General features: G+C 33.1%; 1 protein-coding gene across 6 annotated transcripts in view; it reads left to right on the top strand.

Moving 5' to 3' along the window:
* Positions 1-13,406, top strand: part of LOC149797280 (sperm-associated antigen 17-like) — a 117,448-nt gene that overhangs the window by 13,894 nt on the left and 90,148 nt on the right. For all 6 annotated transcript variants that reach the window (XM_089961989.1, XM_089961988.1, XM_089961992.1 and 3 more), the window contains exons 6-10: positions 1,594-1,769; positions 3,637-3,784; positions 7,167-7,387; positions 10,689-10,826; positions 13,111-13,387. In XM_089961989.1, the coding sequence (XP_089818115.1) occupies positions 1,594-1,769; positions 3,637-3,784; positions 7,167-7,387; positions 10,689-10,826; positions 13,111-13,387 (960 nt within the window). The remainder of the gene's footprint in view (positions 1-1,593; positions 1,770-3,636; positions 3,785-7,166; positions 7,388-10,688; positions 10,827-13,110; positions 13,388-13,406) is intronic.

Raw genomic sequence — 13,406 nt, 5'->3', positions numbered from 1 at the left:
TTCTGTATTGTTAACAAAAATAAAACTGAATTCAGATCCAGGCTCATTAACCCAGCGCTTAGTGCTTGACTTGTGTGCATAATCTCAGCTTGTACAAAGCATTTTGAAATGCAACATGAGAGTCTGCTGCTATTTAAATCTAAAAGTGCTACATATGAAAACTTGAAGCAGTAATTGATGTTAAAAGACAATAGGGGTAATAAAAAAAACATTTTGTACATATTCTCATTGAATTTGGATTATGTTATATGTGGATTACTCTTTTTCTTTTCGGATTACTCGTTTTGTCCACTTGGACTACACTTTTTCCTCACCAGGGTTTGACATGTATGTTGAGTGTCTTCTTTAATTTTAGCTATCTTTTCATTACATTCTCAATATCTTGACCCTATTTGCCTACATTAATTAAAATTGGTATATGGATGCATGCAAAAGAGATTGATTGAACAATACCAAAACATGGTCACTGTGGCCTAATTTTCATGCTTGAGTAACTTTAGTCATTTCAGCCATCTGTTTTCATGCTTGAGTAACTTTAGTCATTTCAGCCATCTGTTTATAAGTCTCACATCTTGTAATCTGTTTCACCTACACTCATTAAAACTGGAATATGTCTCAAGGACAGAAACTCAACCTTGCCAAAATAGGTCATTGTGATGAAACTTTAACACTTTATTGACTTTTATATTGTCAGGCTTTTGTTATAACATCATGTCTTCACTTACATTCAGTGAAAATCGGTAAGGATATATACATCTCAAGGAGAGCAACTCAGCCATATAATAAATTAGGTCATTGTGACTTAAGTCTTATGCTGAAGTGTCTTTTGTTTATTAGCTATCTTTTTATTACACTATATATCTAAGATCCTATTTTACTAATGATTAAAATTGGTATGTAGATATATCAAAAGAAGAGTAGTAAAACCATACCAAATGTAGGTTACTGTAACCTAAGTTTTTTGAGTGATTTGTTTTGCTTTAGCCATATTTGTTCATTACATCCTCTGTGCCATTAACCATATTACATCTTGACTAATCAACATTTGTTTTGATCCTACACTGATGCAGATTCATGAGTAATATATGGCTGAAATATTTTCCACCCTATGATAGTTTAGCTGTTAGTTTAGACTAACAACCAGTGTGTAACAGATTGGCTGTCATTTCTCTAAGCAGTACACCTGTCTTTAATTGACTCAGGATCAATCCTCCATGCCAATCTTTATATTAATGGCTGCTCATAAAAATATGCTTCACTTAGTGACAGCATTATTTGTGTCTTGACATAAATACCTTGTTGAACTTAGCAAAATAAATTTGAAATAAAGTACATGCTTTAAGAGATATCTACTAGATATGCAAATAATAAATACTCTAGACAAAAAGGTAATGATACTCTGAGTGACAAATCAACACATTCCTGTTTTTGAGCCATATACATTTTTTGGTGTATGTATGTTCATGTCTACAACGAGGTTATAGTTTTAATTACTATATTTTGCTAATTCATTGGGCCTGTCATAATTAGTCTTATAGTCCCTATTCAAACGCATCAGTAATCCTTTGAAAATGTTTTGTTTCATCATACTAGCTGCCGAAGAGGCAGACAGGCAAGTGAAGAAACAACTGCAAAAAGAGTTGAAGAAGTTTTGGAAAGAGCTGGATCCAGTACTACACTCACAATCAAAGTTAGTCAACATTGCTAAGAAAGATTATGAAGTCCAGATGCTACTTGTTCCACAAAATTTGGAGGATAATGAGCAAAGGGTAAGAGAATCCAGAGTGTCATTTAACAAAATAGTTGTTCCTCTCTCTAACTATTGAGGAGCCTAACAGAAAATTATAATATATGCAAGATCACCGTATACTGGGGTATATTATATAATATGGAAAAAATATAATTCTACCAGCATGACTATGCCTGTATTATATCAGAGATTGTGTTATACTGTGGTGCCTTATACTCAGTTGTATTGCAGTGTTGTTGTTGTTGTAGGGTTTAACGCCATTTTTCAGCACGCAATAGGCTATACATGGCGGCCAGTATTAATGGTGGAGGAAGAAACCGGGAAATCCCCGGAAAGAACCACCGACCCTCGAGAAGCTACTGGCAAGCTTTCTCACATATTGTATTGCAGTGTAGGACTACACCTGTGTTATATTAGGGATTAGGTTATATTGACGTGCCTTACATTGGGTATATTGTAATGTAAAATAGTATTCTGCCAGCATAATATGGTATGATTATACTTCTGTTGTATCAGGGATCATGTTGTATTGAGGTGCCTTATACTGGGTTATATTGTAATGTAATTTAAAAATAGAATGCTACCAGCATTATGGGATTTATGACTACACCTGTGTTATATCAGAGATGTTATATTGAGTTGCCTTATACTAGGGTATTTTATAATGTTGAAAAATAGAATACTACCAGCATTATGGGATCCATGACTAAACCTGTGTTATATCAGAGATGTTATATTGAGTTGCCTTATACTAGGGTATTTTATAATGTTGAAAAGTAGAATTCTACCAGCATAATGGGATCCATGACTACACCTGTGTTATATCAGAGATGTTATATTGAGTTGCCTTATACTAGGGTATTTTATAATGTTGAAAAGTAGAATTCTACCAGCATAATGGGATCCATGACTACTCCTGTGTTATATCAGAGATTATGGTATACTGAGATGTGTTATACTGTGGGTTTATTGTAATGTAAAATAGAATTCTACCAGCATTATGGGATCCATGACTACACTTGTGTCATATCAGGATTCTTGTTATACTGAGGTACCTTATACTGGGTTATGTTTTAATGTAAGATAGAATACTACCATCATTATGGGATCAGTGCCTATACCTGTTTTATCAGGGTTCATGTTATATTGAGGTGCATTATAATGGGGTATATTGTAATGTAAAATAGAATTCTACCATTATAGGATCAGTAACTGTATCTGTGTTTTATCAGGTATCATTTTATATTGAGATGTTTATTGTCTTGACTCACCTGCTTTAGCTGCAGATAAAGGAGGACATAGACAATAGCAGTCTCTTCCATGTTCGGGTTTTCCTTTGTTGTTTGGAGTCAAGTGAAAGCCATATATAGAAAGGATACATTGTACCATGGTTTACAAACAAAACATTGATGAAATTTGATGATTTAGCTTTGGTTTTGTGTTACATTTAGCTCTGTTTCATGTGGAGCACTTGAGGGTGAAAACATGGTATCAAGGATTGATCTTGTCAGATGTTTGATTTGTGTTTATACTGGTGGTTGTATTATTTAAGCCATTCTTGCCATCACTATTTGGTGTTGGCATATTTTCTTTTGTATTCTTAATTTGGGTATTTGATGTTGGTCCACAAAATAAAATACATATGCAAACTTGGACAGACATGAATCCACAAATTGAAATACCAACAAAACTCAATTTTTTTAATACAAAACCATGACAGTTAATACCAATAACAATAAATGAAACCACAATATTCATTATTATTTTGCAATTACAATGTTTCCTTTTTAACCAGATTTAGTTTCCATTTTTATCGGCTCCAGTATCCATTTTTAGCACCATTATTTATGTATTACTGGTAAAACATGATACTGTTTTCCTTGCAGACCCAGTTTTCAATGAACCTTTTCGAAGATGTTGCCTGCCAGATTTATGACTTGATTGATGCTCGTCGACAGTGGCAGAATTACCTCGAGAACCTGAAGCTTATTCATATCCCAGTGTTTGGCCAATCATCACCTTCACCATCAGGAGGTATGTGTGTTTACCCCACCCTGCATACCAAAACTGCTAAAAATGTTAATGCTAGCAGTTGAAGCAATATCAGAGGAAACAAACAGTTTCAGTAATTGTAAAAAAGTATGATAGTGGCAGATTAAAACCATGAATTCCCTCAGGTTTGGTTTGTATTATTAGCCATTTATTTTTACACTAATAAATCTGCTGGTTTACCCCAGCATTGGTTTGACTTCTAGAATCAGCATCTTTAGCAAACTTGGTGTGCAGCTTATGACTCTTGTTAATGAAAAGATTTTTCTAAGCAAGAACAAAAAACCTTGAATTCTTAATTAGATCAGTAAGCACTCACCACACATCACAGCACCAGTCACTGCACTGGTGAAACAGTTCCATTCCCTAGTAGACTAGTTATGGCTGGTTTCTGTTAGGTGTGGATAGACTGTATGGAAATAGCCTCCTCTTTTCCTTTTTTTTTAGGCAATGTTTTTAAAATCTTTTAATTGTCAAAGCACTGTAGATTTCAAATAAAAACGATGGCCTTTAAAATGGTACCTTTGTCTTATTACTGGTACAATCATATGTTTGGTTGACAATCCCATACAGCCTGTTTTACCAGCATGAACTGGAATGGTTGAGATGCTTATACATTCCCTTCAGGTCCCAGAATCTTGCAGAAAGTGAGATAATTATGGTACTGATTTTTTGTTCTGATTGATCCTCTGATGTGGAAAAATAATGGATAGTGATCTCTTAAAACTAGCAGTGGAGATTCCCAGGAAAATGTTGATATTTCTTCACCTGTTTAAGCAACATTGAATCTGCATGTTTCTTCTGAACCCAGAATTGCTGAAACTGCTTGTCTGTCTGTCAAGCAAGCAATTCTCACAATAAGTAGCGGACAGAATCACTCAGGCAAGCATTTTTAAAGCATACAAAGATAATTTGAGAGTGCTGTAAATCTGTTTACTACATGTAGCTAACTTTCTCCTTTGACTTGGAAGAGAAGTCAGCCCTCATTACTATAAACGGTTACCATTCCATTGTCTCAGACACATTTTGTCATCAAGGAAGGGATGATGATAGGCTATAATAATGACATCTCCAGACTTCTGCTAAATTTGATTTGTCTTGACCAAAAGCTATGGCCCTGTATCTGAAATGGAATCGGCTGTTGTTAAATATAGCTATATTTTGTGTATAACTTTTGTCCATGATTGTAGATGTAAGGGTAATTTGTAAGTATCATATTACATAGCTAACTTTTGTCCATGATTGTAGATTAAAGTAATTTAAGATGATTTTTGTAAACATGTTTGACTTGGATTTGAATTCAGAACATTGGTTTTCTCTTGGATAAACCATGGTCTACCTGATCTTTGTCAGGTATTTTGATAACATGCAAATAAACAGACCTGTCCTTGTTTACAAATTTGTTGGAAAATTCAATTGTAAATGATCTAGGTCCAGAGCATTTTGTTATGTGATAAGTCCGATGACAGTCATTTCCATCTTAACAGTAGTCTTTGTGTGATCAATTTTACTTTTGTTCAAATATAATTTGAGAGGATTGATTTATTTAAAACTATCTACTGGAATTACAAAGTGATCATTGACTTCTGGACAATATTACTATTTGGGGATTATTGTGAATTCATTCAAGGGTATTATGAATTATATCATTGTGATACATTAAGATATTTAGCAGATCAATTCATTCAAAGCTACTGGCACATCACATTAAATACTGGAATTCATTTGGAACACTTCATACTTTAGGAATTTAGGATTATTTGGGAATTAATTTACAATACTGTAAATCCTTTTTAAACTTCACTTTGCATTTGAGGGAATTATTTGTTGAATTTTATGAAACTTCTTGTTTCGATTTTTCTGCTACTTCATTTAAGACCATAGTGTCATAACACTGTGGGTTCTGATGCAGTTAAATAAAGCACTTTTCAGTCCACTATCTAAAGCATCATTAACTCACCCCTGATATAAAATCTGCTTCCCAGTCATTCAGACTTCAGCAGGCAGATTCAGTGAGATACCCTCAAGGTTTGTTTGCCATGAAATGACTGCATCAAGAAATTCTTAAAAACTCAAGCATGAAAGAATGGGAGCTCTGTGTTTTTTCTATCATCGGTAATTCTCAAATTAATAAATTCTTCCAAATAGCGTGATAAATAAGTTACTAACATTGTCATTGGTTAATTTGGGGATTTTTTTCTGTTGTTTTACTACTCTGTTCTCACTATTTTCCCAAGCATACCTATATCATTGACTGTAGCAAAACTCAAGAAAATGGTATTGGAAGGCTAAATGAGATTCATTTGTCCTTTACTACCCAAGTAAATAATGGCTAGGATAAAGACTCTAAACCTAAGGTGCACCGTGTAATACTGAAAATTAAATTTATCAGGTCACTTAAATATTCGTAATGTATTACACATAAGATAATGTAAAATAATTATGGAAATGGTGTTCGTTTCTCAATTTGTTAATTAAAGAAATAAAATTTATCATTTTCTAAATGAACTGTGTGTTGATTGTTTCACAGTCATCTCTTAAAGTACAAGTCCTATTGGTTCTGTAGGCATTCAGTACTGAATATTTCAGTAATGTCTTATGTTTTAGAATTTGGATACCATTACAAAAGTACAACTTGATCAATAAATTTTATCTGGAAGTTTTTTTTAATGATATTTAAGATATGAAGCATTTAACAATTAGGATTGAATAGACTTTAGTTAAAATATATTAGCATTAAAAAATTTTTAAAAATATTTGAGTAAAATTGCTACTTTGACATAACTGGTACAATTGTAGGATACACAATTACAACTCAACATCACTATAGGAGTTTATGATGAAGCAGTTTGTTTTACTGATCAATATATTGTGTATCAAAATCATGAAAATGTTTGTAATGTAAACAATATAGTATATAAACAAATATCCGTCTTTTTATCACTGCTGTCAAACTGTAGATTGTGCAGTACTCCCTTTTCTCATCAATTTTATTTACTTCCCATTATTAGCAAAGCCACATTCATACATGAGATCAGTCCCAAAGAATTGAATATTATTTGTTATATAATCTTACTGGTTTCATACCCACCAAAATTGCAATATTAGAACCATGTTTATATTTATAAAAAAATGTTGATTTTGAGAACAATGAAATTTGAATTTATACAGAAAATAGCTTTATTATTTTAAAAATACTGTTCAGGTTCATAGTTTTATTTGGTTCAGAATTTTATTGTATTACTATTATACAGATTTATTTTTGATTGAATATGGTTTGGTGTTTGTTGTCATATCAGGTCATTTATGATATTCATTATTTCATGACATATTTGTTAGATCTTTATTTTGCTTTTGCATTTTGCAGATGAGAAGTCCCAGGCAGCTCCTGCTGCCCCTGCAACAGTGTCAGGAGCCCCTACCCCAGCTGCACAGCAGCCAGGGGCTCTCACTGTCCCCTCCCTGGCTCTGGAGGGGATGCAGGAACAACTTCCAACCGTGGACATGAGATACTACAATGACCTGATGAACTGTATACCTCAAGAGAGTGTCAGCATAGCACTCATCATGAATTGCATGCTGGAACAGGTATGATCTGAATAGCTCACTGGTAATAAACTTGCCCTTTATACCTCTGAACTATTAGGTATTATTCCTGATTCTATATTTTGTAAGGATAATTACTGTGTTTGCTGGCATATAAGATAAAAGAAATCTTAGCTTCATCTTTATACCCTGAATTGACTTATATATGATTATATCTAAATTGTTTTCATGTCACAAATATTTTTATGTGGAAAAAATTCTCAATAAGTACGAAAAAATGTTTAAAAATACTTCATTTAGAGGAAGAGATCTTGGATGAAAAATATAGGACCCCACATTAAGAAGGATTTTAAACAATTACATGATCAGTATTGTTACAAGTTTATGCTCTTAAAAAATAACAGAAAAAAGTGAAGTCAACAAGCTTTGTAAAATTTAACAATTAATTTATTTCCCTGGAATAAAAAGTGAGAAAAATTAGAAAAAAGAACTTATGGCATTGTGAATTAAATCCAAAACTAAACCAAGAATTAAAACACAAGTTCTATCAATGAAAAGTCCTAAGTGAATCACAGTTCAAATCCCGATGAAAATCCAAAATGGAAGGTGATGACTTCTGTAATAGTCAGCATTGTACTGATGTTTCAACAGTCTCTTGTTGAATCACATAAAATATTATTCCAGTTTTTGAATTCCATATAAATTCCAGTAAATGTCTTATCCAAGAAATATCAGAGCACTTTTGTATTTCCGGGGAAATCAGTCAGTTGAAATTCAGTAATTTGAAGAAAATAAAAACTCAGCCCAAACTGGACACAACATGAAACAACTTGACATCTCATGTGTTAAGGCATGACTGATACAATTCTTATCATAACATCAGTTATAAGACTAACTTAAACGCAAAAAAGATTCCCAGATGGGGGTCAAGAGTTCATCCTTCTGGAAAAAATAGAAGTTTGTTTATCAATTGACACAGACTTGATGTCACTTAGCCCATGTATGACCTTGACTCAACTTAATGATTCTTACTCTGAGAAGGATAATTAAAAAAAAGAATTAAATAAAGTTGTTTACTAAAACTGTTACTGATTTTGAAACAAGGTCAGCAACTAGATACAATGTTTCTAGTATTAGTTGCCTACATCGAAGATAAAAAAAATTGTAGAAATCAGTCATTCAAAGAGAAACAATATCAAATCCAGTAAACATTATTACATTACAATAGCATGTAATGGAATAAAAACAAATATTTAAATTAAATATACATAACAGTATTAAAAATTAACATAATCAGATGTAATTGTGCTAAAGCAGCATGCACTAGTAATATATGTTGTCTAAATTTGATTACATATATGTGCATTAGAATTGACAAGTTAGAAGATGAACTGCCATGACAAAGACATATTCTATCACATTTTTCTTCTTGCACCTCATAATCAAATAAAAATTATGCCCCATTATGAGAGAGAGAGAAAAATGTCTTTATGATTGTAATAAGTATGGTTCACTTACCTGATGACTGATCTTACTCATGTACGAATGCGGTACTTTATTCGATTATCAATTATACTACTGGGTCAGCAATTCCTTTTAGTTACCACTTCCATTGTTCAAGAAATACATGGCTTTGAAGTGGTATTTAGATGCTTATTAAATAAACTACAGCCGTAGTAAGGTTTTCCAAGCTAACACCTATTTGAGGTCAAGATTCTGCAGACCAGATCTGATTAGTGAGGCTACCAATAGGGAAATTATTCTACCCATAGGGTATTATGAATACAGTATCATATAATGAAAGGAAATGCTGTAAATTTCTCAACCAGTGACATCTTTTTAACTTGCTGATAGAACTGTTCGCAATTTGAAGTATGAGCAAAGATAAAAACATTTGCCAGGAAGAGTACATGCACTTTAAAAAAAATCTGTTTTGTCAGGAATGGAGAGGTAGTTGTACTTGCAGAGAAAATTGGTATGCAAAATGACCATTCTTGGGGATTTAACCTAAATGGAGTTTGTGTATAAATATTGTGAGTATTTAAACTGTGAATGAGTATGGTATGTATTTTTATAGTTTACATTTACTGTTTAATTTATTAATCTCTCTTTGACAAAAGCTTCAGCTAAACAAGGACAGTAAGGTACCAAAAAAAACATGATTTGAAATCTCTCTCTCTCTCTCACACATATCAGGCAATGATATTTTATTTTGATCCTGAGATGCAAGAAGAAAAATGCAATGGAATACATATGCCTCTCTCTGTGTATGTCTCTTCAAAACAGAACTGTGGAAAAAGCATTTTAGTATCAATGATCCATTTTCCCTATTGCTGGTAATCTGAAATAGCATACAGTGATACTTTAAATATTTATGAAACCAGAAGTTACTATAGTTTAATTCCACACAACATCGCAAATTTTATCCTACATGTAACCAATAAGTTTTCATGTCAGCATCATTATATGTAGCTAAAAGTAAATAATACATTTGAAATACTTTTTGTGATATAAATTAGGAACTTTTAGTTACATTTAATGATCCTGACCTGATCATTTGACTTATACTTTGCATCAACTTATTGGCTGGTAAATACAGCAGTTGGCCATTCAGAGTTGGTAGTTTGCTCAAGATTTTCTGGTTATACCTATATCTGAGCCAGTGAGAAAGCATTGTGCAAGTTTTAGCAACTGTTGTCCAATCAACATAAAATCAATGAGTTTTAATAAAACAGGTAACACATGCTGCATAAATGGTTTAATGGCTTAGATTTTCCTACCAAAGCAAGGATGAGTAAATGCTCATGAGATTCACAGAGGGTAATTTATGACATAATACGTTAATTCCCATATATTTTTGCCTATAAGTCTGAGTCAAACTGCAAACACTCAAGATCTGATCTGCCATATTATAAAGCACCTGTAGACCGGGGTCTGTGTTGTTTGTTCTGCCCATTAACAAACTGAACAGACCCAGATCTGCCAGCACATTATGTGATGGCAGATCTGGGTCTGTGCAGTTTGTAATTGGACTCAACTTATAAGCAAGTACAGATGGTAAATAGTATTATATGAAGTCATTAAGAAAAACTCCAACTATTTTTAAGCACAAATTATATAGCTTGATTTCTCTATTCCCATTCAAGTTTGATGAATTGTTCATATAATTTTTCTAATCAGGAGGTGAAAGCATTAAATCTAAAAGAGATAACAAATAAAAGAAACTGGAATTTGTCTATGATTTGCTGACTCTTTCTTTCCAAGAATAGTTTTGAACTTATGAAATTTAATTGAAATCTGAATTCTTCATGCAATTTGTTCAGGAAATTTTTAAATGTCATAGGTTGTGGCAACAGAAGAAGGTCTTGTGCCACCAAGTGAGCAACAACCTCCAAAAAGAATGGACAAGCTTCACAATGATCTCGCTTCTCATCTCAGTGGGGTGGCTTTCAAACTTGCCCTAACAGAGGAAGAACATAGTGTAAGTTGCATATTATCCCCAACACAGTTAAATATGGTGACCATCACATAATGTTATGCCTTACTGAGGAAAGACACTGCATAAGCTGTGTACTAACAGTTACACAGGAAGAATTTATCGTCATTTACAAGCTAGCCTTTAATGAGAAACAACATGTGTAAGTTACATATTAGCCCTGACACTTACACAGGAAGAAGTTATTATTAGTTAAAACCTTACCTTTAAAGAGGAAGAACATGTGTAAGTTACATATTAGCCCTGACACTTACACAGGAAGAAGTTATTATTAGTTAAAACCTTACCTTTAAAGAGGAAGAACATGTGTAAGTTACATATTAGCCCTGAAACTTACACAGGAAGAAGCTATTATTAGTTGCAACCTAATCTTTAAAGAGCAAGAACATGTGTAAGTTACAAATAACCCTTTAAAGAAGAAAAACTCATTTCAGATTTTAAACTAGTCCTGACAGAAGAAGAACAATAAGTTAAAAACTTGACTTTTGATGGGAATTTATCAGAACTTCATAATTGATAATTGGTTCCACTCAACTAACTAATCGATTATAATCAGTTACTAAGAGCAAATTTTAATTTTTTTTTGTTATACAGCTGTATCTTTGATCATGAGTTCAAAATGTTAATAAATGTACAGGAGTAATCTCTTTTAATGACATGTATACTTTGACCTGATAAAAATATTACATTTTTTTCTGTTGTACTTCATGTTAGTTTTGTTCTGCATCTTTGTTAAATGAAAGCAACATTTTAGGGCTGATCAGTCATATGTAACGGAAATACTTTTGCAATCCCACCAAATCATTTCATTCATATGTGATGTGTCTATAATTTAAAGTATAGAAGGACCTAGTTTTATTTGTCTGTCATTGTTTACAAATACCACAAAGTTTTTACATTTAAGCTGAAACATATCATCAAAATGTGTTTAAATTTATTAACTCGACAATTTAACAGCTTGACCATGTAATGATGACTATATGTTCCTTATTAGGAAATTTTGCACCTGTGGAATATCTTATGGTTTTATATTTGTAGTTGTGAAGGGAATTAATATTTTAGATCAACTTTAGTGGCTTGGTGTTTTACTAACCTTTGTTTTTACATACAACTCAAAAGAAGTACCGGTAGTCTCCCTTTAAACACAGTCGATTATGTAGTTTCACAATCAGTTATCTTATTGGTTTGCTGAACCAACTGATGATCAGCTATAATCAGTAATTGGAACAATGCTAAACTTGACCTTACAGAAAAGGAATATGATGTTACTATTAACTGGTGATTTTAAAGAAAGAAATTAAGCATTTTATGTTACACTTTATTTCCTTACAAAGGAGGAACATACTGTAAATTACCAATGATTGTGGTTGTGTCTGTTGAGACAGAAACCAGAGGATGTAGGTGCAAGTCCAGTCCCTGTAATTTCTAATGTACTGTTTGTAAAAACACTTTATCAGCCTCCTGTTTGTAACCCAGCTGTAATTGGCAACCTATGCTGCATGTGTGTATGGTATTTTAGGTTTTATATTTTGCACCTGATTGCATTTCTAAATAAAAAGTGAATCCCAACATTTGACCAGTGGGAATGTATGTTATTTAAAAACGAAACCATGATTGTTTGTGTTAATTTAATAAGTTTCATAGAAGCAGTCAATATTTACCAGATGACACCTGTAGCAAGCTCATTATGATTACCACAGATTTCAGATGGGAACTGTGATGTTAGTTTAAAAGGAAAAAATGCATGTCCAGATGTTTAGATGAAAAAGGTATAGCCAGTCAGATTTTATTTAATTTCATCTAGAGTAAGGCAAATCAGAGTACCATTTATATATTTTTATAAGTTGAGTCCAACTCCAGACTGCACAGACCCAGATCTGCTATCACATAATATGCAGGCAGATATGGGTCTTTGCAGTTTGTCAAGAGTGATCAGTAGAAGAAACAACATCGGCCCAGATCTGCCTGCACATTATGTGACAGCAGATCTGGGTCTGTACTGTTTGCAGTAGGACTCAACTTATAAACTATTACATATGATATGGTAAAACCATCAGCTACATTGATAGAAAATTTTATTTTGGATGACAAGAGATAAAAACATGCCAGCACATGGCAGTTTCCACTGCACACATTGAACTTCTATCAGATGACATATGAGGAAGAAAAATGTTATGAAAAATGTTTGGTATAAATTTAGTGTTTAATTAGCTGGCATGCAAAGCTTTGTGTTCAAATTTCTGATGATTTCTTTTTTTTACCTTACCAGATGTTAACAGGTGTATTTGACATGCCTGAAAGACCTCCTGATGCCCCCAAACAACCCCAGTTAATGAATTTCCATGATGACATCACACTTCGAACCCACCATCTGAAGCCAGTATATGGGTTCAACCCTGAGGATGTAGAGAAGAAAATGTTAGAGAAACTACCATTTAAGCATATTTTGGAGTTCCCTCATCCTACATCAGCAGTAGCCAAGCAGAGAAAAGCAAGGCTTCAGGAATTGATACACTTCTGTGCCACTGATGGCTTGTCGGTGTCAGGTAAGCTGCTATCAAGAGG

Source organism: Sinohyriopsis cumingii, chromosome 6 (assembly GCF_028554795.1).
Source record: "Sinohyriopsis cumingii isolate HCF-2022 chromosome 6, ASM2855479v2, whole genome shotgun sequence".
NCBI classification, from domain to species: domain Eukaryota; kingdom Metazoa; phylum Mollusca; class Bivalvia; order Unionida; family Unionidae; genus Sinohyriopsis; species Sinohyriopsis cumingii.
Note: the sequence above shows the minus strand (reverse complement) of the source record. Positions and strands in the feature narration are given on the sequence as shown.